Raw genomic sequence first — 27,378 nt, 5'->3', positions numbered from 1 at the left:
CCCTGTCAAATAATGTGCTGTCATATGCAACCAACACCCGATGTGTTGACAAATGAATAAATCAACACATGATATGCTTCCAAGTGGGCTTACTTCCTCTCGCACGCTGTCATATGCACAAGGTACAACGTGGGCTTTTTTCACACACTGCTAAGCAATTCTCCAGTTCTCAATGGACACTGACCAGGCGTCTTACAATCTAACTCAATTCTGACACTGTCTACTTGGAGGTAGCATCAGATCCCACAGCTTAAGGGCTGAAACCCACAAGGCTGCCCCCACTTCAGATGCTCCTCATAAACCTAGGTTGTTACCTGTGCTTCTGACATATTGGCTGTAAATCAGAGGTTCCTACGATCCCCTCCTCTGGTTCAATTAATTTGCTGGAGCTGCTCACAGAACTCAGGAAGCCAATTATCTACTGGATTATTGGTTTATTACAAAGGACATTAATGGCTACAAAGGAACAGGCAGATGAAGAGATACATACGGTGAGGTCCAAAAGGGTCCCAAACACAAGAGCTTCTTCCCTATGGGGTTGGGAGCCCAGCACATGGACATGCTCTGGTTCAACAACCCGAAAGCTCTCTGAACTCAACTCCTTTGAGCTTTTATGGAGGCGTCGTTATGTAAATATGATTGGTTAAAACATTGGCAGTTGGCAATTGATTCAACTTCCAGCCCCTCTCCCCTCCCCAAAGGTCACGGGAGTGCGACTGAAAATTCCACCCCCTAATCCAGATTGGATTCCCTTGGCAAGCAGCCCCCATCTTTTGGTACATTCCAAAAGTAACCACGTTAACATAACAAAAGATACCTCTCCACTTGAGACATTCCGAGGTTTTTAGGAGCTAAGAAGCTAGGAAGGGACAAAGACCAAATATAAAATTCTTATTATAAATCACAATATCACACAACACCCAATGTATAGTCATCTAGACCTACAAACCCATCAGTAAGCTCCCACATGGACATTTTAATACCCAGTATCGTCTCATATGGAGTTACCAACCCTTGTTGTACTGTGATTCAGGCCTGTATAACCCAATATATTGTCATATGGACTCCCATCTAACCCACCACGACACTGACATGTGGACTTGCATGAATGAACTGCTATGTGCCCAGATCAACCTTTCACTCACAAAGGCAAAGCGGCACCATAATCCCATCCAATGTCTTCCCTCTCTCATAATCATCACTGCACACATTTTTACCTCTTCTTCTTTATTGTCAAGCAATACAGGTGTGCCTCCTCTATTTAAGGAAGATTAGAGTCAAAAAACAAAACAACAACGGGATGGGGAAAATATTTTTGTATGTGTTCTGGATTTCAGAAAAGACAGCAGAAATCACTCTTAAAAACTTGATTGCAATAGGAAGAGTAAAATAGCCATCCTAAATTTTAGGAACTTTCACTGTGTAGTCTGTAACTTGTAAAAAAATAATACACCTAAAGGTAGAATCATTTTAATCAACTGATTCAATTTTAAGTCATCTTTCATTTTCAAGGTAAATGTTTTAATAATATATTTAATAATCAAGATCTTGCAGCTGATGCAAGCATATGGAGCCTTTAGGTTATACGGCCCAACAGGGAGAGCTTAGAGGTTTCATTAGCACCAACTGGATTTTCTTTTTCTTTGGGGACATCAATATCATAGGGAACAAAGAGGGTTCATCAAACAAAAATGTATCTACTTTGGAGCTCCTTAATTTAGTTCAACATGTATAGTCAGCAGGCATTTTACTGAGGAAAAAAATGGACTCTTTTTCTTTTTTTCCCCCCTGGCTTCATTGAGATATAATTGACATTTAACATTGTATAAGTTTAAGGTATACATTGTGTTGATTAGAAACACTTATATTGCAAAATGATTACCACCACAGTGTTAGCTAACACCTCCATCACGTCACATAATTACCATTTCTTTTTTTGTGTTGAGAACTTTTAAGATTTAAAAGTTTAAGATTTAAAATGTTGCCCTCTTAGCAACATTCAAGTGTATAAGACAGTATTATTAACTATAATCACTATGCTGTACATTAGATCCCCAGAAGTTATCTGTCTTATAACTGCAAGTTTATACTCTTTGACAAACATCTCCCCTTTCCCCCCTATCCTCCACCCCCTAGTAACCCCCATTCTAATCTCTGTTTCTATGAGTTTGGCTTTCTCAGATTTCCCATATAAGTAATATGTATTTGTCTTTATCTGATTTATTTCACTTTGCATAATGCCTTCAAAGTCCATCCATGTGCAGAACGTCTTTCATTCTCATGGCTGAAATATATGTATATGTATGTGTGTGTGTGTGTGTGTGTGTGTGTGTGTATATATATATCTTCTTTATTCATTTACCATTGATGGGTTGCTTCCATATCTTGGCTATTGTGAATAATGCTGCAGTGAACATAGGAGTGTAGCTATCTCTTTGAGATACTGTTTTCATTTCCTTCAGATGTATTCTCAGAACTGGGATTGCTAGATCATGAGGTAGTTCTATTTTTAATTTTTTGAGGACCCGCCATACTGTTTTCCATAGTGACTGCACCAATCTACCTTCTCATCAACATTGTACGAGTCCCTTTTCTCCATATCCTTCTAAACACTTGTTATCTCTTGTCTTTTGGATAATGGCCATTCTAATAGGTATGAAATGATATCTCGTGGTTTTGATTTGCATTTCGCTGATGATGAATGATGTTGAGCACCTTTTCACGTACTTGTTGACCGTTTGTGTGTCTTCTCTTGTAAAATGTCTACTCAGTTCTTCTGTCCATTTTTAAATCAGATTGGCTTTTTTTTGTTATTGAGTTGTATGAGTTCTTTATGTATTTTCAATATATTGAAATATTCAACCCCTTATCAAATATATGATTTTCAAATATTCTCTCCCATTAAGTAGGTTGCTTTTTCGTTTGTTGCTGGTTTCCTGGACTCCCTTTCTTAAAGAGAAAATTCATGTTTTTGATTTCATATTTTCTTTCTATATGTTCAAGGCAAACCTGTACCTGAATCCTTATTGTGTCTTCAAAGACCTTGCTCCATCTCTTCACCCTGTCCTTCCATATCTTCGCTCCTGCTCCACTGTTTCTTCCCCAAAGCATCCCCTGGGCCAGTCCTTTTCCCACTTAGGTCACTCTTCCTTTCTCTCTATTCTCCTCTGGCTATATTCCCATCCATTCCTGAAAATATTTTTCTTGCTTTCTCTATCTCTCATTCTCATTCACTCACCAACAAACTGCAAAGTGACCTGCACACCCATATCTCTGCTAAATGTGTCATGAAAAAGCCACCAGTGAACTTCTAATCACAAGTTGACCATGTTCCTTTCCTGACCTCATCTAATTGAATTGCAGTGTACTTATTGCTGATCTGTCATCTTTCTTAAAGGCCATGTTCATGCGTTTCTATAAGAGTTGTGTCCTCCCATTGTTCCTCGCATGTACAAGCCTGACCCTTTTGGCTCTGTTATGTGTGGGCATTTCTTATTCTGCCCACTCCTTGAATGTTGGCATTCTGTCTTTGGCTTGGTATTTTTTCATTCACAGGCTCCTCCTGAGCATTAAATATTCATGTCTTTAGTACTGAACGTCTGTTCTTTTATATCTTTGTCTCCATCCCAGGTCTTTTTACAAGTTTCAGATTTATGGTCTGGCTTTTTTTGGGCTTGCTGTTATGCATTGAACTGTGTCTCCCAAAAAGATGCGGAAGTCCTAACCCACAGTACCAAATGTCACCTCACTTGGAAATACGGTCTTTGCAGATGATCAAGTTAAGGTGAAGTCATTAAGGTGGGCCCTAATCAAATATGACTTGTGTCTTTATAAAACAGGGAAATTCTGACACAGAGACAGATATGTAGAGAGGGAAGATGAGACGAAGACACAGAGAGAAAGCTATCTATAAGCCAAAGAATGCCTGAGGCTACCAGCAGAGAAGCATGGGACAGATTCTCCCTCACAAACCCCAGAAGGAACCAACTCTGCTGGCATGTTGATTTTGGACTTCTTGAATTGTGAGACAATAAATTACTATTGCTTAAGCCACAAGCTCGTGGTATTTTGTTATGGCAGCCCATGAAACTAATACACACACCCACTTGTTTATCCCAGTATTACTGCTAACACACGTCCAAAGTCAACTCATTATCTTCCCTCTGAAAAGGACTCTTCCTGCATTCTCTGGCTTAGTTATTCAGACCACTCTATTCAGTATCTCAGGTTAGAGGCCCAGGACTCCTAACTCCTCTCTTCCCCTGCATCTATCTAACCAAATGCCATGATCTTTCACTTCTGCCTCCTAAACGTTACTCATATCTCTCTTCTTTCCATCTCAGCTCTTCCAGCCCTAGTCCAGTCCTCACCGCTGCCGTGTGGACCACTAACTAGTCTTCCTGATTCTGGAATTGGGCCAGAGTGTCCTATCTAGAGAGAAAATCTGCCCATGTCACTATTGCTTGTAGCTCCCTGACATGGCGAACAAGACCTCCATGTTAGGGTCACACCCACCTCCCTAACTTAATCTTCTGCCCTTCCCTAACTGACCATGTAGGCAAGTGATTCCCTTCAGAAATGTTTTTTTTTTTTTTTCATGCTTTTGTACAAGTTGGGCTCCAGTGTGGAAAATTCTACCATAACACTCCTCTTTTAACATTTAGCTCAGGAATTACTGGCAGAAGGAGATCTCTCCTGTGCTCTTCAGCTTAGGATTAGAACCCCTCATCTGGTCTCCTGTAATGACCTGCATGTCCCCCTGCTATTGTACCTAAGACAATGCACTTGCCATGTATTATTATGTGTGTCTGCCACATCTGAATGGACAATAGTGACTGTGTCTAATTTACTCTAGTGTTCCAAGGGCCTAGATTCTAGACTATGCAAAATCTCAGTAATTGTTGTTGCTTATTCAAATTTGACCTTCTATATCCTTGCCCTAATTTTACACTCAGAACTAGCGGCCATCACATCACTTCTATACAAAATAACTTGATGGCTATAATCTCTATTCAACACAGTAGAGATCACCATGGGGAGCAACCTAGAACATAGTTTTGGCCCCTCTGAACATGCTATGACCCACTGACACCTACAAATTATAATTTAAAGAAATACTGAACCATTTCATGTTTTGAGCTTTATATATGACTTAACTACTGAAATTAGTTGGATCCTAGAAGGAGAAACATAAAAGACTCACACTGGGTAATTTGAGGAGTGTTAAATGAGACAATTTACACAGGATTGGGAAGGTGGGAAGGAAACCACAAGATAATTCTTGAGAATCCCAGAACTTGCAACATAAAGGCCAAAAAAGGTTTGATGGGACATGGGAAGAGAGAAATTACCAGACTATGTGGAGAGGGCTGTCTGCTAGGAGCTGTGAACTATACAGGAAGGATCAGCCAACTGCAGTCCCCACAAGGAGGAACTTTAGAGATAAATGCTCCCTATCCTCACTCTCCTGCCTCCACTGAAAATCCAGCAGGAGGCAGTGGACAAGAAAGTGTGGGATGCAAACCACTCAGGTCAGCCTCCTGGGGCCCGAGCAGGATGCAGGAGAGTGGAGCACACAAAGGGAGGAACACATGGACAATATCCAGCCCAACAAATATATAAATTAATATTCATTTTCACAAGTAGGAGGAGGTTACTAGGGAGGTTACTGCCCTCGATTAAGAGTTTCAAAACATAGTTTCCTGTTTAGAGATTCAAAAACTGTGAATCTAGCCTGCTGGCTCCCATAGAGCAGCTCCTCTGAATTCATTGTTAACTCTATGAAGATGACATGTTCTTGGCTATCATTTTATTTGAATTTTCATTCATCTTATATTTTTCTCAAAATGAAATCTGAGTAAAATAAAGAACTGATCTCAGATTTGAAAAGAGCTACAGCAAAGAAAACTTTTTCTGTTGGTATTTTCATCACTGAAGGCTTCTCGTTTATGAAATAAGGTGCCTAATGATTTTCCATCCAAGGTGGGGTAACTAAGAAGGAAAAATGGCATAGAATTAAAAATTTAATACTCCACCATAAAATAAAAATTAAAAAAATTGTAAATCAACTATTCTCCAATATAAAATAAAAATTTAAAAAAATTAAATAGTGCTTCTCTGGTTATAACCATAGATGAAATCATTTTTCTTTACCTTCATAAACGAGTGAGTTTCCTCTCTTTAGCCCGGTCTTGGACATCTGCTTTTCCAAATATAAGGTAGAGGATCAGTCCTAATGTGTTAATGGCAAATGACAAGGAGAAGACATTCCTCCACCCAAATTCAGGGTCCTGAGGAGACAAAACTTCAAGTAAATATTACCCCTTTCATCCCTTTTTCTATGAAACTCATTAATAGTTTAGAAGACAATGTTCACCAGTGGGTTTTCATGTAGAAATTCATTTCCTGAACACAGCTTAATAGTTTGATGGAAAGAATTTCAAAATGGATTCAGAATGTTCTTCATAAAATGGACTTAAGGACCATTGCAATTAACCTCCAGAATTGTATTTGTCCCTATTTATCAAAGTGCCGTACATTTTCTCTTTTGTGCGAATCATGACTATACATATGCTGATAATATTTCTTCTTGCAGTGCAAGAAGAATCTTGCAAGAAGAAGATTGTGGGCTTTGGAGCTAGACAGGTCTAAGTTAGGAGAATTCCAATTCTACACCCTCTTAGTGGAAAGACATATTCTATCAGATTTTAATCATCAGGAGATGAGGACAATAATGTTTCATTTTCATAATTGGTGGGAGAATCAATAATTAAATGAGATTACTGCATATGAAATACCTGTAATAATACCTGCATGTATCAGGCACTTAAACATATTTGATTTTATTATCTCTTTGCTTTTGCATGGTTATGCAAATGAAAATTTCAAAGTGTTGCAGAAGACATGGCAAGTTGCATATATGCATGGATTCATCATCTTCTCACAGGACATCTATGTGGCTGTGTGATTTCAAAGACTGGATATTACCAGTGGATCACTAGTGAGTGCTCTGATTTCAGAATAAGTAAAGATTGAGGTCATGAAGGAAATCCTTTTATATTTTTCTTTGCCAAGTTGATCTTCATGACAAAGTTACCCACAATTTAATTTTATTATCCAAAATGTGAAAACATTTTTTTATGCTACTACCTTTATGAATGGATTCAGCAGAGTGTTTTAAGAATCCTTAACAAGAAAACTTTACCTGACTGAGAAGAAATCCACTGACAGTGGGTGCCAGGATAGCAGATATCTGTGCAAACCCCCTCGAGGCTCCCGTGAGAAAGCTGGAATGCCTGTGGGTGACAGGAATGTTCCAGGCTAGATTCATAGACACTTCAGCCCTGCTTAGCATATGAATCCATCATATAGTAATTATGTCAAAAAGGACTCTCTCTGTGTATATTCAATGAAAGGTACTGAGACAAATCAACAACACCCTCCTCCCACATACTTGAAAAAATGGACACAGGCTATCAGTGGTCCTTGCCCATGATTTATAATTTCACAAAGTTTGGGGCTCCCGGAAAGCTGCAGGCTAAATCTTTTTCAGGAAATAGGAAAATGAGAGTGGAAATTATAGTCCTACCTTGGAGCAATATCTAAGGCATTGATATAGATCCCTGGCTGACTAAACAAACTTAGTCCACAGGAGAGCGTCAGAAGGCTCACTGCTGTGATATAGCTGGAGGCAACGTATGGCAGAACCACAAGGGATGCTGAAGAGGGGAGACTTCCTATGGAACGAGGAACAGATGAATTTACCAAGATACATCTTTGGCTGTTGTATGCCTTATGAATTATCAGAGCTTTTGGTCCTATTCTTAACTAGAACTGTGGCAATTTTCCTCACTGTAACGAGCCTAAAATTCTTGGTCAGAAGGAAATCTGCCAGGTAACCTCCCAGGATGCCAACGACCCAGGCAAAAATAAAAGGAAGGGCAGACAGGAAGCCACTCTGAGGGGAAAAACTTGAGTAAACCATCATAATAAAGGCTGTGAGATCACACCTTGCATTGATAAAGCACTAATAATCATACCGACAACTCTGAAATCATACTTTGCTAAGAAAATCAGTAGCCTCTTCCATCATACCCTCAGAAAAGCTACGCACATGACTGTTACATTATCTCTTGGTAATAAAAGATAAATTTTTCTAGATGAGATGATTTGTGAAGGCAGAGTAATTCGAGAGTCATGCAAACAGGAGAAACGGGTGGAGGGAAATATACTCACATCTCTGATATCAACATTGAACACAGAGCTGATGTAAGTTGGTGTGTATACAACCATTATGTTAATTAACCATTGACGGCTGAAACAGCAAAAACACAAGGACCAGAGGGGTAGAGATCTGACCATAGCTTTGATGGGAAGAGGCTGCTTAGAAGAGCTGACCTGAAAACAAATTTACTGATTAGAATAATAAGATCTGAGACATGCTCACACGTTCTTAGTCACCCTGATAAATCCAGATGCTGATACAAGATCTCTGGAGAAGGTCAGAGTTTTTATGTGTACCTGTTGGTCCAAGTAGGATATGATGTATTCTTTTTCTGTGATGTTTATCCATGGGTGAGTGACAGGGTCATCATAAATCAAAACAAACCAGAGAAGGCAGGAGACACAGCCAACACCTCCTGCCAGCAGAGGTAAAATTGGTAAACTTCTGTGTGAATTTTTTTACATTGGGTTATTTTCTGGTGTGGTTCCTGGGAAAAGCTCTTGCTCTTAATATCTTCTTCCCATTTCTCAAAATATTCACATGAATATCACAGCTTTCTAGAACCCATTCCTTTAGACTTTTGATTATTTGTGTACACAAAAATCACAGACCCTAGGAATGGCACTACACTTGATATCTCAACCTTTTTAATACTAATAAAGGAAAATGATTTCTCTGCTCACAACCCTTCTGACATCAAATGTGTGGGGTTTTCACACTAAGAAATTCTCTAATTCTCTACAGACACCAACCTGGCATCCTACAGTTTAGCTCAGTTCTGACACTATCTGGCCTTAGCACAGACCCTACAGAGTAAGGGCTCAGTCACACAGGCTGCCCCCTACTTCAGATACTAATTGCAAGTAGTGAGTCCTCAAATTACCCACACTTCTGTTCAACTTTACTACAAATTCAGAGGTTCCCACAACTCCCTCTTAGTCTGATAATTTGCTGGAAGAGCTCACAAAAGTCAGGGAAATATTCATTTATGTTTACTGGTTTATTATCAAAAATATGATAAAGGATACTGATGAACACCCACATGAAGAGATACATAGGGTGAAGTCTGGAACGGTCCTGAATGCAGGAGTTTCTGACCCTGTGGAGTTGGGGATATGCTACCGTCCCAGCACGTGGATGTGTTCACCAACCTGGAGGCTCTTAGAACTCCATAGTTTAGGGATTTTTATGGAGGCTGTATCATGTCGCCATAATTGATTATTAACACAATCTGATGCACCCTCTCCTCCTGGGAGGATGGAGGGTGGGGCTAAAAGTTCCAAGCTTCTAATCACCGCTTGGTCTTTCTGGTGGCCTCTAGCCTGAAGCTATCCGGGAGGATACCAAGAGTCACCTCATTAGACAAAAGATGTTCCTATAACTCAAGAAATTCCAAGGGATTTAGGAACTCTGCTTAGATGCTCCTATCATCCCCACCACTCACCACGAAATTGCAAGAGTTTTAGCTCTGTGTCAGGAACTGGTGGCAGAAACCATATCTATATATTTCTTATTATGTCACAATTAGCCATTCTAATAGGTGTGCAGAGGTAGCTCATTGTTTATATTTGCATTTCCCTAATGACTAAGGATGTTGAGTTGACCACCTTTTCACATACTTATTTTCCCTCTCCCTATCCTCTTTAGTGAGGTGTCTTTGTCCATTTTTAAATTGGGTTTTTGTTTTGTTATTGAGTTTTGAGAATTATTTACACACTCTGGATAAAAGTCCTTATCGTATATGTGTTTTGCAAGTATTTTCTTTGGTGTCATAGCTAAGAAATCTTTGCCTAAATAAAGAGTAAAGATTTTCTCATATGTTTTCTTTTAAAAGAATGATAATTTCAGATCTTACAATTACATCCAACATTCATTTTGAGTTTTTGTATAGAGTGCAAGATATGGATCAAAATTCTTTTTTATTTTTTTTGAGCACCATCTGTTAAAAAGACTATCCTTTCTCCATTGAATTGTTTTTGCATCTTTGTCAAAAATCAGTTTATCATTAATGTGTAAGTCTATTTATGACTGTAATTCTGTTTCAGTGATCTGTTTGTCTCTATGCCAATACCACAATGTCTTGATGACTGTAATTTTATAATGTACCTTGACATCAGGCTGTGTTAGTCTTACAACTTTGTCATTAATTTCCAAAATTGGCTATTCTAGGATCTTTTTATTTTCATGATAATTTAGTTTTCAGTGCATGTTTCACATCTCTTGTCAGATTTAGCACTGTTACCTATTTTTTGATGCTATTGAAAATGGTACTGTTCTCTTTAATTTAAATTTCTGATTCTTTCAACTTTTGTATGTCTAAAAATGTCCTTATTTTGCCTTTGTTTTTGAAAAGTTGTTTTTGTCTCTAGAATTCTATGTTAACAGATTTATTTTCTTTTTTCTTGCAGTATTTGAAAGATGTTGTTCCACTGCCTTCTTGCTTTTATTGCTTCTGATGGGAAAGCTGCAGTCATCGTATCTTTGTTCTTCTCTCTCTAATTTTAAACTTTGGCTGCTTCTAAGATTTCATCTTTATCACTGGTTTTGAGCCATTTTATTATGGTATAACTTGGTACAGGTTTCTTCATATTTCCTGTGCTTGAGATTCATTGACTTTTTTGGATCTGTGAGTTTATAGTTTCCAACAAACTTGGAAAACTTTCAGCCATCATTTCTTCAAAGGTTTCTTTCTGCTCCCCCATCCCACTCCTCTCCTTTGGATACTACACACCTTACTTATGTTCTCATTTTATTATTACTTTTTTCTCTGTGTAGGTCATTCTGGATGGTTTCTATTGCTACTTTTAATGTCATTAATCTTTTCTTCTGTTGTATCATCTGTCATTAATTCAATCCTTATATTGTAGTTTTTATCTCTAGAAGTTTGATTTAGGGTCTTTAAAAATATATTTTGCATGTCTCTACTTAAATTTTGAACAAATAAAGTTATAGATATAGTAACTATCCTTGTGTGCTAATTCTAACATTTGTGTCAGTTCTGGGCTGGTTTTGATTGATTGATTATTCTCCCTATGATGGATTGTGTTTTCCTGCCTTTGTCCATACCTGGTAACCTATGCCTTGAGCCAGACATTACGAATTATATCTTGTTGGGTGCTGAATATTTTTGTATTCCTATAAGTATTTTTGAGCTTTGTTTGGGGTACAGTTAAATTACATGGCAACACTGACCCTTTGGGTCTGGTCATCATCATTTGTTAGAGGGATGCACAATAGTGTGTCCTCTCGAGCTAATTATTTCTCACTATTGAGGAAAGACATTTATTAGTATTCTGCCCAATGGCCCAAGAATTATATAGTTTTTCATTCTGTCTTGTGGAAACAGGCACTATCCCTGATTCTCTATAAGTACTGGGCACTATTCTTTAAATTTTTCCAATGATTTCCGGCACACACACACCCCCACCCCCCACCGGCCTTAGATGATGTCTCCACACAGGTATTCTAATCAGTGCTCTGGTGAGTATCAAGGGGGACTCTGCAGATAGCCAGGGTTTTCTCTGTGTGCAGTTGTCTCCTGTTAGGCACTCTTTCCTGTGAGCTCTACCTGCCTTAGTTTCTCAGGGCTCTTACCTCCATCTCCTCAACTCTGATACTTCTGTCTCTCACAAACCACCACTCTGCAAGTCTGTCCCCTACTGCCTGCTAGGGCAGCAGATTTTGCCAAATTACTTGCTGTTAATAATGCATCATGGCAGGTTAACAGCATCATAGGCAGGAGGACTTCCAAACCCTTTGATGGTATAAGTTAATTCTTCCCTACTATTATATTAAGACATTTTCTTTTACTAGGATCTTTCTGTCTCGATTCATTTCCTCCAGAAAAGTACACACAGATAGATACTCAGAAGAATCTCCCTGAATATGAAAACCTAGGAGTGGGGAGACAGCAGCTTACCAAAGATATAGAAGACAAAAGGCCACCCAAGGGCTTGACTGATGATGCCACCCAGGAGGATGGCAATGCAGCTTCCCAGCATCATTCCTGCAAAGAGAGAATAAGCTGTGGGGCTCTGGACTGCCACCTGATAGATGCCTACAGAATGACAGATGACATGTTACAGAGCAGTATCACCATAAAGAGATAAGCATAGTAGGATATATGGACTTCAAACTTGTGATTGAGTTCATATGTTCTCCTGAGGACCCATTTTTCTGGCAGTTCCCTAGTAACATTGCAGATGACAACCATGCTTCCTTTTATGTTATTTTAATTTTTAATTACACAATTCATATAACATATGCTATTGTAAAAGTAAATTACTGCAAAGAACCAAGGTTCCCCTCACGTGCCCCCCAATCCATCCCCACTCGAATGTTAACCAACAGCTACAATTTATTATATGATGTATAATCGCATACATTTTCCTCTCTGCACACATACATAATGTATATCTATACATACATGCATCTCTTGGTAAATGCATTTATGTAATATGTAGACAGAAAGTTAGATAGATTTGTCTATTAATGTGCTAATAGCACTGTTTTAATTTCCATGGCTTTACCGAGTATTCTCATATATAGTGAGGCACATATCCCTTTTACAACTTCTTCAAAAGTAGACTATTATGTTTTTTTAAATTTTCCAGATGAACATTAACATCAACTTGTCAACTTTTATATATATGTATGTGAGTTATTATTAATTTTAAATAAGCAGGACCATAATGTACCTATTGTCCTGTGACATTTATTTTTTATTTAACAATTGGGCTTGTAAATATTTCCATGTCACTGCAGATGCTACCTAGTTGTTACTTATGAACATAAACTTAATTATCACTTCTGAACTTAAACATAATTTATTTCTGTACAGTAAAATAACAGAAGTAGGCTTGCTAAACCAAAGACTGTGCATTTTTTGACAGAACAGCTGAAGTATGCTGCTAAAAGGCCATACTAAATTAAACTGCCAACAAAGATTGTTTTCCTCATCTCTTGACAACATTGGACATCCTCAAAGCTCCTAGTTTTCCAAATATGAATGCAAAACAGTATATAAGTTTTTCTTTTTATAGTGCAGTTGAACATTTTTTTTGTTTTTATTTCTTTTGTGAACTGTTCATAATCTTTTTTTTTTGTTTCTTTCACTTGTTTAACTTTGTCTCAATTTATAGAATCTTTATGTGTTGTGAATAATAACCCTCTGTCTGTCATGCTGGCTGCAATTCTATTCTCCCGATTTAAACTTTGTTTATGGTGTCTTTTGTAACCTAGCAGTTGTGAGTTTTCATGGGGTCAGATCTGTAAGTTTCCTCTGTAATGACTTCTAGATTTACTCCTTTGCTTAGAAGGGCTTTCCTGATCTCACAGTTAAAAAAAAAAAAATCAGACCAGGGCTTGGACCCGTGTCCCCTGCATTGGCAGGTGGATTCTTTAATTTTTTTTTTTTTTTTTTTTTTTTTTTTTTTTTGCGGTACGCGGGCCTCTCACTGCCGTGGCCTCTCCCGCGCGCAGGCCCAGCGGCCACGACTCACGGGCCCAGCCGCTCCGCGGCACGCGGGATCCTCCCGGACCGGGGCACGAACCCGCGTCCCCTGCATCGGCAGGCGGACTCCCAACCACTGCGCCACCAGGGAAGCCCGGCAGGTGGATTCTTAACCAGTGTGCCACCAGGGAAGTCTCAGCAACTGTTTTTTATAGCAGTGTGTTCTTTTAAAATGAATATCATCTACACATATTCCCGTGGATCTCTCTGATGTTATTTGTTAATTATTTAAAATCTGCTTTCAATTCCTTTTTCATTGGGGTTAGTTCTTGCAGTTTTTGAGTTTGGTTTCTCTCTTTCATGCCCTTGATTTCCTTCAAATGTTTGAGGATTTGGAAAAGCCAATCCTTTTTTTTTGCGGTACACGGGCCTCTCACTGCTGTGGTCTCTCCCATTGCGGAGCACAGGCTCCGGACGCCCAGCCGCAGCGTCCATGGCTCATGGGCCCAGCCGCTCCGCGGCATGTGGGATCTTCCCAGACCGGGGCACAAACCTGTGTCCCTTGTCTCGGTAGGCGGACTCTCAACCGCTGCGCCACCAGGGAAGCCCAGCCAATCCTTATTTATATTTGAGGATATCCCTTAGTCAGCTCTGATAACCAAAGTGAGTTTCCTTAGTCCAAACTGGAGCCTCCATTCCCCTATCAGTGGATATGAGCTCAGATGACAAAGACTAATCGTCCAGGGTTGTGAAGGGCTCTAGAGAGGCATAAGGTCAGGCAGGGTGTGTATGTGTGTGCACGTGACTCGTTTTCTGGCCTTGAAGAATCCCTGGCTCTCCTACCCTTCTCTCCTTACCCAGCACCCATACTTCGGCAATTTCTAGTTTGTTAGCCCTACTCTTTCCATTTTTCATTTTGACTCAATGTAACTGAAGCTTTCTTCCTCCAGAATATTCATTCCAAGTACACTGTCCAGACAGATCATTATCAGAAAGCAGTTCTCAGGACAACTGAGAGCAATTCCAAAGAAAATTAAGTTGGATTCATGCCTCACACTGAACACTAGTATAAACTCCAATATGTCAAAAATTTAAATATAAAGAATGAAACCATACATATTCATTAAAAGCCAGGTTGGATGCTTTTGTAACATTTCTAACTATGACTCAAACCCAGAAACCATAAAAGAAAAGAATGATCAATTTGACTACATAAAAATGTATTTTTAAAAAATGGCAAAAGGCATTATAAGCAAAGTCAAATCACACATGACAACTTGGGGAAAATAACTAAAAGTCATGTCACAAAGGACCCATCCCCCTAGTTTATAAATACTTGATTGACATTGAGCAGAAGACAAAGAACCTTTCAATAAAAAAAAGTTGAAGAACTCAGTGAAAGAATGTCGGATTTTAGTGGACTCATTTCCGTTATATGTTTTTACCTGAGAAAGCAATGCTGCAGAGTCGGCTTCATTCATTTGGAGGACTCCATCTTTCCCAGAGTGCAAAATGACCCCCATATCCTAACCCCTGAAATAAAAATAGAGTTCTTGATATGTGGTCCCATAGAGAAATTCATATCCAGCACATATTTATAAAATATCTGGGTACCAGGCTCACGCCCTGAAGTATTCGAGTTGCAATGAGGAGACCTAGTCCAAGGTCAGCTGCCAGAGGGGTGAAGATGAACGAGAAATGAGGATCCAAGCAGAGCAGCACCAACCATTCGCTTTGTTCCTACTCTTCCAGCCAGGTATCCACTGGGAGCCGGTGTCAGGATCACGCCATAGTTGATAGAACTAAAGATGATGCCCTGGATTTGAGGGCTCCAATCATACACAGGGGCCTTAAAGAAACAGAGAATGCTTTGGCAAGCCATTTACCGGAAGGCTGTTGCATAACTTAAGAAGCCTCTTTAGATCTTCCACTGGCTTTCAAATCACTATTTCCTCAATTAAAACTTCTTAACATATAAACTCTAGAAAAAATAAATATCCGAACAAACAAATAGCAAAAACAAGAACACAACTTAAATCTTGCATGGCTTACCCCCGCAGGAAGACTTTTTGGGGAATTATTTGGGTCATCAAATGAGTCAAGAGGCAGCCCCTCAGTGGAGGTGTTAAACTGGGACTGATGGTTTGTGCTGTTGGCCATGGTTACCATGGTGATGTTCATCATAATATTTTGTGCCATTATTATGAAGTTGCAGAGATGTGTGATGAAGGCTATTCCATAGCGAGTGGAACATAAGCTTGGAGCTGGAAATATTATGACATTATATTAGTGCTTTCTTTATTGAATCTCATTTATTTTTCACAAGTTATAATACAGAAAGGCGCTGATGATTTAAGTGGCGCTTCTATCGGCTTTGGGAAAGAAAGATTCCAAAAGCAGAAAATGACTGAGTTGAGTCAAAGCGTGTTTTATACCACAGCTTTATAGACCCTGACTTGCTCTGGGGTGTTCTGTTCTTCCTGCAATTTTGTCTCTCCCATTCCTAGGTTACTGTATTCTATGGTTGATGAAATTACTCATATTTAAATATCTATAGATATGGATATATAGAATATATATATTAAAAGTAAATATATACATATAAATGAAATATGTATAGTATACATATTTAAATTATATAATTTATATTATATGTACTATATTATATACATATATAATGTAAATTTTAAACATTGAAGGAGTTGTTCATTGGTATAGATTTATTATTCTTCTCATATGTCTCAGTCAGTGAGGACAAACTTTCATTTAAATTTTGAAACTAAACCTCTAGAAAGATTTTCTCATTAGAGAAAAATTGACACTGAAAAACTATGAAAAAATATAGTGAAAGTGAAAAAATAACAGAAAAAGAAATGAGCACAAAATTAAAAGAATCTGTTTTTGTACTTCCAGGAAAGATGGCTATTGCCAGGAAGAAACTATTGCAACAATCCAGAAAAGAAGTGAAGAACCGTGAACTAGGGTGGTAGCAGTAGAGGAACTAAGATGTGATAAGATCCCAGATAGATTGCAGTAGGGGAATAACGGAATCTTGGTTTCAATTTTACAGATGGGTGAGGGAAGGGCATTAGAGAGGTTCTTGTTCTAAACAGCTGGAAGAATGGAGTTGCTGTTCAATGAGGAAGAGAGTTCTGCAGAAAAAGCAGGTTTGGGGGCAGTGGGATGATAAAGAGCTTATTATTGGACAGTTAAGACAAAGATGCCTTTTAAGCACCCAAGAGATGTTGAGAATATTGTTGCATATAAAACTCTAGAGTTTAGAATAGAGGCTGAGGCAAAACGTTGGGAGTTAATAACCTTCAAGATGATACTTGAAGCCATGGTATTTAGGAAATGAGAATAAATAGGGAAGATAACCAAGGACTGACTCTAGGGCTCTCCAATGCTTAGAGGTTGGATAAATGGGAAGAAACTGTCAATGGAAACTGGGAAGAAAACCAGGAAAGTGTGGTGTCCTGGAAGCCAAGGGGAAAAGGGCTACAGGGAGGAGGGAGTCAGTAGGTGTGTCAGATGTTTCTGATAGGTTATGTAACATGATGACTGAGAATTAACTCATTTAATCCTCACAATAATCCTATGAAGCAGCTACTACTACTATTCCAATTTTACAGGTGCAGAGAGGTCAGCTAATAGTATAGCTCAAGTGTCTATGCTCTTAAACACTGCATGTGTACAGTGGCTTTTATTTTGTCCCAGATGATTCCATGAGAATACCTTTGCCACAATCCGAGTGCACTCATCTGTGGGGTTTGTATGGCTCTATGGTGTAGGAGAGGAGAACAACACCATGCATCATCAAGAAGTCTTCAAAGCTTCAAGAAAAGAGGTGCCTTGAGGTTTACAAAAGAGCCTTTCCCTCAAGACCATACTCTCTTCTTAAGTAGAACACAGATCTTTGCAGTGAATGTAGTGGGGAGGGAAGAATATGGAAGAAACTTGTAAGTGTACTGTAATTAGAGCGAGGAGCTAAAAAATAATATCTTTGTAAAGGTTTTCCTTTCTTTTTTGGAGCTGGGTGATGACTTCCTATGTCAATCAAATCAACTAATAATTTATCAGTTCTTTGGCCTCTGATCTCCCCAGCTTGCTTTGGGATCCTAGAGGCCAAAGGCTACAGAAAGCAAGTATCAGCAAACCAGGAGACTAATGGCTCACAAATGGGTGGGGTGAACACCTGCCTCATGAGATCGCTGAAAGATCCACTAGAGGCTGTATTTAAAAGGCTTAGTCTGGTGCTTGCTGCATATTAAGCGTTCCCTACAGGCTACTACATGTGTTCTTAAAAGTTATTTGTTTCCCGTGTCTAGTTCAAATATATGAAAAATAATGTTGGTACAACATCTCATGTCTTAAAATTTAAAAGCTCAGTATATAATACAATAATACTGCCTTTTGTCAAATTGAAGTTGTCATTGATTTAAGATGCATCATTTTTTGCTCAACTAAAAATCAATTGATCAACTAATCAACAAATCATACTTAATAGATCCAAAACTAAACTCCCCCTCCCAATCTTGCTCCACCCAAATTCCTTCCCAACTCAGGTGATAGAAATTCCATCCTTCCAAACACTTTGCAATTTATCCTTGATTTCTTTCTTTCACAGCCTACATCCAGTCTATCTAGAACATACTGCTTTCTTTACATTCAAAATGTATGTAGAATTCAACCACTTCTCACCAGGGCCACTGCTATCTTTTTGTTTAAAGCCTCTTCCATGTGGTTCTAGCTACCAACATCTCTTGCCTAGATTTTTGCAATAGCCTTCAACTTGACTTCCTGCTCCCAGTCTACTCTCATTACAGCATTTGGAGTGCTCTAGTCGTACCATAAATTTGATCACGCCATTTTCTGCTCAAAATTCTCTATGTGGCCACAACTATTTTTCAGATTAAAAACTAAGGTCTCTTTAGTGGCCAATGGAAGTGAAGTATTTATAACCATTGCTTAAAATTTTTATTTTTCTTAGGAAAAAGCCCTGAGGAAGTAATAATTCCAACTTTAGACAAGTGTTATGTTACAGGATATCATGAGATATATAGATAGATAGATATGTTATATATAACATATACAATATGTTATATCTGTATAACTATATCTATCAATTAATCTATCTGTATGATAGGTAAGCAAAAACCCCCAAAACTCCACAACTTAAATATCCAACCACAGGGATTTTTCAGGTAAATAATACTTTATCTATTGGATATATTGGAATAATAATATGTATCCTTTAAGAATAATGATTGTATTATAAAGCAAATTGAAAAGTATGTGTGGTCCAAAACATACAACATAATATATACAGCACAGAACTATATAAAATATACATGTAAACAAAGGCAATAAAAACGAATTACAGTGGTTACATTAAGCTTAGTAACATCTTTTTTCATATCTTGATTTTTTGAGGTTTCTGTAAATAATTTTTTATACTTTACTTAAGCAATACAATTATGCTTACAATATTACATGCAATAACAAGCAGAATACACAATACTATGTGTAGACGATTTGGTAGCATTTATCAAGAACGCAAGTGCATATGGACTAAGATTAGGAGGTAATCCTCAAAAATAAAATACTTTTTTAGAAATGTACATTAATAGTACTTGATTTTTAAAAAACAATTAAACACCTTAAAAGACATGAATTCGTTTCTTTGTATTATGATATTGTAAAAATCCACCATAAAATCCTAAAACCACATAGTCAAGGTTGAGTTTACCTTTCCCAGGACTGAGCTTCTCATCCCCTTGTACATCTTGGGAGTACTTCCCTGCCGTGGGACTCAATTCTGTCATGGTGGCCATTGCGTTCTTCTCTCCTGATGACTGTTTTTCACCTACAGGGTGATATGTTATCCAAGGTGTCAGCCACGAGAAATGAGACTTCTTTGAAACATTTAAAAAGTGGGCAACAGGCAAACAGAAGCTGGGCTGTTCCATCTGGATGGGGTATAAGGAGGATCATTACCTAGTCCTGGCTCAATACAACAGGTGTTCTGTGCCTACGGCGTGGAACTGTTTATTATGTAGGATCTGGAGTACTCACTGTGTGCCAATTTGAGAGCGCTGGATTTGGAGCTAGGCATTTCTAAGTTGAAATCCAGGCTTGTGATTTACCTAATGTGCTGAATGTTACCAGGAACAAATTTGTGTGTTTCAGTTTCCCATCTGCTGTTAATAAGAACAATGACAACAACAGCACGGCAGCAGCACCTTCATCAAGGACTGTAAGGATTCAATAGACTGCACGTGCTGGGCGCTCAGCAAGTGGTTGCTATGTGGTTTATTGCCATCGTTGTTGGAGCTACTACAGATGTGGGTCACCGCAGAGCTGTCTCCTTCTGGCATCCACTACTGCACCTGAGAACCTGGCTTCTGGTACCCCTGATGACTCCCACACTGCTTCCCCGTTTGACCCACTGTGAGTGTCGCTAACATGTGTCATCGATAATTGGAGACCAAATTTGTATAATGAGATGATACAAGTTTTAATTGGATAAATTTGACATGTAATGTGTAAATTTAAGGTGTACATCTCGTGTTACTTTGATACATTTATATATTGTAAAATGGTTGCCGTTGTGATGATATTTATCACATTATATACTTAGTACAATATTATTACCTATGTTCAATAAACCGTACATTAAATCTCTATGGCTATTTTAGTACTTGGCACAAATTTGTACCCTTAAATACCATCAATGTTACTCCCTACCCTCCATCCCCTGGTAACCACTGTTTTACTCTCTGTGTTTTTTTTACGTTTCATTTTAAAGATTCCACGTATAAGTGATATCATGCTGTATTTGTCTGTCTCTGTCTGGCTTATCTGATTCAGCATAATGTGTTCAGTATCCATCCATGCTGTTGCAAAAGGCAGGATATCCTTTTTTCTCATAGCTGAATAATATGCCATTGTGTATATATACAGGATGATACAATTCTAACCCTGATCATTTTTGGCCACAAGTTGATGATAGGTCTACAGTGTTATAAAAAAAACTAACACAGAGATCTTGACCTTTCTGCTTATAAGAGAAGTAAAACATCTTTCCTACATACAATATTAAGATCTTTAATACCCAAGGGGATTCTTGTATGGTACTGTGTGTAGAATTACAATATTTGTGCTATGTTTAGTGCTCAATTTATTAATGTTAAACCTCTTAAAGGAAAAGTTTCAAAACATGTAACTATTTATGCCACTAATAAATCAAAGTTGTTGGTTCAATAAATAATATCCTCTTAAACATTTAAACACTGGCACTTAATAGACTCGGTCTAAAACCAGTGGTATAAACTAAGGCATGGCTTCTTAGCATTTATAAAAATTAAAAGTTTCATTACTGCACATGCCATAGGCTGCCCCCTTAGGATATAAAGTTAGACCCTCTCTGGTGGCACACGGCCAGCAATGTTGCTTCTCTGTCTCACTTTGTGAGAGTGTGGGGTTACCAGGGTTGATTGGTCTTTCCTATTCCTGACCCCACTTTCGCTCAACTGCTTGCCCTACTTTCAGGACCCAAATCCAACCATCCTTTGTATAAACGAAACTTGTAGGAAGATATATGTCCTTTAAAAAATGGGGCAAACTTCTGTCTATTCCCCTCTACATATTGAAACTTTACTTTTAAAATATCCCTAATAATGCTATCCTTCTTTGTGTTATAACTATTATATGAGCATTTCTTACATTAATCCCTTCTTTTTAGAGAGTTATTATGGAATCATGGTTTTAAAACGATTCCATTTCAATGTAATTCTATTTTCTTTTCATGTTATAATTATCCTACTTGGGTGCAGGTCAAGTTCAGAGTGTGGCCTTTGGATGTCTCCTCTCTAGTTTTATTCATTGTTTTTCTTAAACAGCTTCATTGAGGTATAACTGACAATGAACTATGCTTATTTAAAGTGTACAATTCCGTAAATTTTGAAGGATGTATACCCATGAGACAATCAATGCAATCAGAATAGTAACTTATACATTACCCCCTGTAAGTTTCACCCTGTCCTTTTGTAATACTTCTCGGAAGCAGTTCCCAGCTCCTGCCCATTCATCCTGCTCTTCTACCCCTGGAAACAAGAGATTAGCTTGCATTTTCTAGCAATTTGATAGAAATGGAATCATATAGTATGTCCTCACTTTTTTCTGGCTTATTTCACTCAGCATAATTATTTGGAAATTCATCTATGTTGTGTACATTAATACTTCATTCCTTTCTATTGCTGAGTAATATTTCATTGCACGGTTATACCACAATTTGTTTATCCAGTCATCTTTTGATGAAAATTGTATTGTTTGCCGTTCATGGCCATTACAAATAAAGATGCTCTGAACATTCATGTACAGGTCTTTGTTTAGACATGTGCTTTCATTTCTCTTAGATAAATACTTACGAGTGGTACCTATGAGTGGATACATACCATATGGTAAGTATATGTTTAACTTTTTGAGAAAATGATGAATTGTTTTCCAAAGTGGTTGTACCATTTTACACTCTCACTAACAGTGTATGAGAGAGTTCCAGATCCTCTGCATACTCAACAATTTGATGTGGTCAGTCTTTTTAGTTTTAGACATTCTAAAGGATGCGTAGTAATATCTCATCATGGTTTTAATTTGCATTTCTCTAATGAGGTTGAGCATCTTTCCATGTGTTTATTTGCTATCAATATATCTTCTTTGGAGAGGTGTCTCTTCAGATCTTGGCACTGGGCATTCTAATTCCCTGGTGTGGCCAGAACATTTCAAAAATAGGCCTTTTAAATGTGAAACTAACACAACATTGTAAATCAAGTATACTTCAATTGAAAAAACTAGGCCTTTTGTACCCAGGGAAATTGCCCTGATTTTAACTGCAAAGATTGCTTGGGAGATACTTTACTAAAGACAAAGATGTGGCCACCTGCGTTGTCTTGCACAACCTGGCAATGCTGAACAGGAATATGTTGTTTTTATTAACACCTTTTCCCTATGAGTGATATTTATTCTCACTTCCATGTTCTGTTATGATGTCAGTCAATGTAACTCTGTGGTTGTGAGACTTTACCATTCCCCGGCTGTGGGACTGTTTGGACTGGAACATTCTGAATGTTAGATTACTTCCAGTTTTCTATTATCTCTGTTCTAGACAACAAGGCATGCCTTGTCTCGGAAACCTGAGTGCCCAGTCCCAGCAGATGTGACCATATATTCAATACACAGAGATCATTCTCCCCGGAGGTTTTACAAGCATTCGCTCGCACAGCTAAACAGGCGGTTGAGTATAGGCAACAAACAGGGATCCACATAAGGGAAAGTTCAGAGAGCAAGTGGCTGCCCAGGGAACATCTGAATTCCAGGGAAGGCTGGTGACCTCAAGAAAGTTTTCTGGCTGGATGCCCCGGCAGTGAGGTTGCAAGGGTAATACAATTCCACTCCCGCTAGCCTCCAAGGCATAGGACTATACAAAAGAAACTACATACATATATTTATATATGTTTTGTATATGTGTGTGTATACACACACACACGCACACATATTTTTTAACAGCTACCTTATCTTCCATTATTGGTCCAGAAAACGCTGCTGGTTGCCTGAGTCAGAGATTATATGGCATCCTGAGATGTTTCTGGTTCGAAGCAGTGTTCACAAGGAATTATACTGAGGTTTACCTTCCTGCAGAGACCCCTGGGTTTAAAGGCTGGGGGTGTGCAACCAATAGTACCCTCCCTATACATCTGTGAGGGCACAGGTGTCATCAAAAAGTGGTTAACTTCTACATCTCTGCCTTGAGGACTCTCCCTGATCACCTCCTTCCAACTGTCTTCAGCCCACCTACTGTTTTCTGGTGGCCCTGGTGACTGTTCCATTGCCTCATCTCGACATTTCTTCTTCTATCCCCAGCCATTTTAGTTTGGTTAAATTTCACACCATCTCACTGGTTCCTACTCAGCATTTTTCTAGATGCTGTCTTAGACTAGAGTCACCCCCAGCCCTGTCTTGTGTCAAAGCCCTGGACCCTAATTGATCTGGGTGGGAAACTAAGGCAACGAACTTGATTACAAAAAGATGGAGTCCCTCAGGACACTGGCACTAGTCCTGTTGCTGCTGTCAATCTGCCCAGGAGAAAAGCCCCTCACAACCTTCGCGGGGGCAATGAACCTTCATGTAAGAGACGACGCTGTGACTGCCAAGGCTTTCTTATCTGAAGTGTTCCTTCACAACCACTCTGCAGCTCTTCTCCCACCAGCTGTTGCTGCAACAGAAATTATGATAGCTACTGTTATTAACTACTAACCCAGGCAGTTTACATCAACCCCAGATGGAGCTATTACTGACCCTTTTCAGCTAGCCCATCCCGTTGGCAAATGAAAGAGTTGATGTTTGCTCACAAGCCCCAAAATTGAACTCCCAAAACTCAGCCTTTAAACATTTCCCTAGAGCGCCTGTTTCTTGGAAATGTCTTCCACAGTTGGCATTTTCTCAAAGCTTATGGCTCATCGGGGACAATACTTCAGCTTCCTGCTTCTACCTCTCTTCTCTCTGCCTTGTTACGGAGATAAGGCTTTAACATCTTCATTCACTTTTTTAAAAAAGTCAATATGAGAAAACCTGCGACTTGGGGGGTATACAAAAATTGCCAATTGTTACACAGAAAGGACACTTGGAGAGCTTTCGTAGCAACACCAAGGTAAGTGACTTACTTAGTGTCTGAGGAAGGACTTCGACTTAGAACCTGCTCTTCCTTCACGCTCTTTCCCTCCACAGCTTTGCCAGCAGGCAGCTGAAGATGCTTTGCCACCTGGGGCTTGACTCGGTAATCATTAATGAGATTCATCAAACTAGAAGTTGAATGAGAAGGCTTCTTGCCAAGTGGCCTTTGGGGAAATTTTCAGAAAAGTGTGACTTGAGTACTCGGAATCTGAACCCCCTCTGCAGTTCTGCCTGCTTCTCTGCCAACGTGTGATTCTCGACCTTTCTCCTCAGGTGTATCTCCTCAAAACCTCAGATGCGTTCTCTAGTTCAGACATTTGCATGTGGTTTTTACTTTGCTTTACTGTGTCTTCGATGACTTTAGTTCTCTTTTGAAAAGGTTAAAAAAAGAAAGAGAATATTATAATTAAATGCAGTTTAGTACTTTTTTCCCTTCTTTGTTGTTTTTGTGTTTTTTCTCTTTGAAATTTTAATTTTTTTCTTTGAAATATTGAACTATAACAGATAAAGTTGAACTTCACTCTATTGCTTTCCCTGATCCTTTCTCTTTTACACACACACACACACACACACACGAACAATAATATGTCTCACATAAATTTAGTGAGGTTTCTCCACATTTTTCTATTTTTACTATCTATAGGTATGTTCACAAACTATATAAAATAATGCTTTGTATCATTTCTAAATTTGTGTACATGCTATCATGCGGTATGGGCCACACTATAACTCACTTTGGAGAATAAGCAACATGTATTTGGAACACCCACATGGGCACAGTGGAAGCCAACCTCTCTCAGTTTATGTTGACTTCTTTTTAACTATGTGCCTATGCAGTTGAAAACATCCTCACTGCTTTCCAAGTTTGCATATGGTTCTGCTTATCTTCGTCTCAGAGATGAAGCAATGTCTTCAGATCTCCAGCTTTATGTAGACAGTTCATTTCCAGCTCCCTTCATGCTCTGTGCTTGCAACCCAGACACCTTTCCCTACGTGAGCATGAGAGTCAGTCTCCAGCCATGGAGAATTAAACCTCGTTCTGCATTTCTCTGAGCTCTCCTGGCTTAAGCTCTGGCTCATCACTTTGATTTTAAGTTCCTTCTTAGTTCTTAGTTTATGGCCCCTGAGGAGATCTCCTTTTGATTTTGAGTTTGACTCTTTATACCTATTTGGACTATATCATGGGAGAGTAAATCCCCTCCCAGCATTCTGGTGGAGGAGTGGGACCCTGGCAAAGTCTATTACTGAGATCAAGGATTCTGAAGGAGGTGCCTGGGTCTTGGGGAGTCCAAGCTACTATTTTTCTTTTCATTTTTGGCTGCGTTGGGTCTTCATTGCTGTGTGTGGGCTTTCTCTAGTTGTGGCGAGCAGGGGCTACTCTTCGTTGTGGTGCTTGGGCCTCTCATTGTGGTGGCTTCTCTTGTTGCAGAGCATGGGCTCTAGACGTGCGGGCTTCAGTAGTTGTGGCACACGGGTTCAGTAGTTGTGGCCCACGGGCTTAGTTGCTCCGTGGCATGTGGGTTCTTCTTAAACCAGGGATCAAGCCCGTGTCCCCTGCATTGGCAGGTGGGTTCTTAACTACTGCACCACCAGGGAAGTCCTCCAAGCTACTATTTTTCAAGCATTTATTATATGTCCTCCTCACAATTCTTTCAGGTAAGTTTTATTATATTCATTATGAGATAAGAAGAGAAAAAAACCAATCTGTTCCATCTGCACTTTGGGAATTTAAACATGGATAATCTAAGTCCATTATAGAGAAGAAAGGGATGAAAATTTCACCTTCCTGTGTAAAAGATTTTTCCCTGAGTCATTTTTTGAAGGACTCTGAACCCTGCGATAAATAATCAACAACATTAGAATTCAAATACATCTAACCCTGAATTATTATCCAAGTCAGAAAATGTGACTTGGTTTTGCAATTTAATTTTTAATTTCATCTTCAAATGCTCAACTTGGGGTATTCTTGCATTCAACTTGCTTTGATTTGGTAGAAATCGACGTAAGTTGTCTCTGTGGGGGAAAAAATCCAACTTTGCTTCATTTCTATAATTAATTTTCAAACACTTGCATACAGATAGAAATATTATCTTGACTTAGATTGTGATATCTAACTTTTAAATTTTTTATATGTTTTCCTTTTGAAAAGGGTTGGTTTTTAAATTGCTTTCTTTTAGTCACTAGAATTATTAGAAAGGATAGGGTGCACATTTCTCCTGTGGTAACTGTTGAAGTTATCCTCAGAGCTGTTTTCATAAGACTGTGAACAACTGTCATTAATAATTACACACACAGGAACTTCCCTGGTGGCACAGTGGTTAAGAATGCACCTGCCGGGCTTCCCTGGTGGCGCAGTGGTTGAGAGTCCGCCTGCCGATGCAGGGGACATGGGTTCGTGCCCCGGTCTGGGAGGATCCCACATGCCACGGAGCGGCTAGGTCCGTGAGCCATGGCCGCTGAGCCTGCGCGTCCGGAGCCTGTGCTCCGCAACGGGAGAGGCCACAACAGTGAGAGGCCCGCGTACCACAAAAAAAAAAAAAAAAGAATGCACCTGCCAATGCAGGGGACACGGGTTCGAGCCCTGGTCCGGGAAGGCACCACAACTACTGAGCCTGCACTCTAGAGCCCATGAGCCACAACTACTGAGCCTGAGTGCCACAACTACTGAAGCCCGTGCACCTAGAGCCCGTGCTCCGCAACAAGAGAAGCCACTGCAATAAGACCATGCACCGCAACAAAGAGTAGCCCCTGCTCACTGCAGCTAGAGAAAGCCCACATGCAGCAACGAAGACCCGACACAGCCAAAAATAAATAAACAAATAAATTTATTTTAAAAAAATAAGGTATAAAAAATGATTAGACTTGACAGCTCGGTAAGATGTGGGCTCCGATTCTGGCTGCTGTTTCAGAGGGCACCAGTGTACAGTCCTGTTGTAATCACAGAGAGCCTGCTGTTTCTAGTCTAGGAGGCTCC

The 27,378-nt window shown here is 39.1% G+C and overlaps 1 protein-coding gene across 1 annotated transcript; it reads right to left on the bottom strand.

The window, feature by feature from the left end:
* Positions 1 to 2,124: 2,124 nt before the first annotated feature.
* SLC17A3 (solute carrier family 17 member 3) lies at positions 2,125 to 26,956 on the bottom strand. Its single transcript, XM_049693702.1, is given in 15 exon segments — positions 2,125 to 2,949; positions 6,154 to 6,290; positions 7,205 to 7,295; positions 7,589 to 7,739; positions 7,831 to 7,957; positions 8,236 to 8,397; positions 8,521 to 8,639; positions 12,144 to 12,230; positions 15,122 to 15,209; positions 15,291 to 15,365; positions 15,367 to 15,525; positions 15,729 to 15,940; positions 19,426 to 19,542; positions 21,698 to 21,781; positions 23,530 to 26,956. Coding segments are annotated over 14 exon segments (1,638 nt in total). The 5' UTR covers positions 23,561 to 26,956; the 3' UTR covers positions 2,125 to 2,949; positions 6,154 to 6,155.
* Between the last annotated feature and the right edge of the window lie 422 nt (positions 26,957 to 27,378).

This window comes from Orcinus orca, chromosome 10 (assembly GCF_937001465.1).
Source record: "Orcinus orca chromosome 10, mOrcOrc1.1, whole genome shotgun sequence".
NCBI classification, from domain to species: domain Eukaryota; kingdom Metazoa; phylum Chordata; class Mammalia; order Artiodactyla; family Delphinidae; genus Orcinus; species Orcinus orca.
This window is presented reverse-complemented; position numbering and strand designations above follow the sequence as displayed.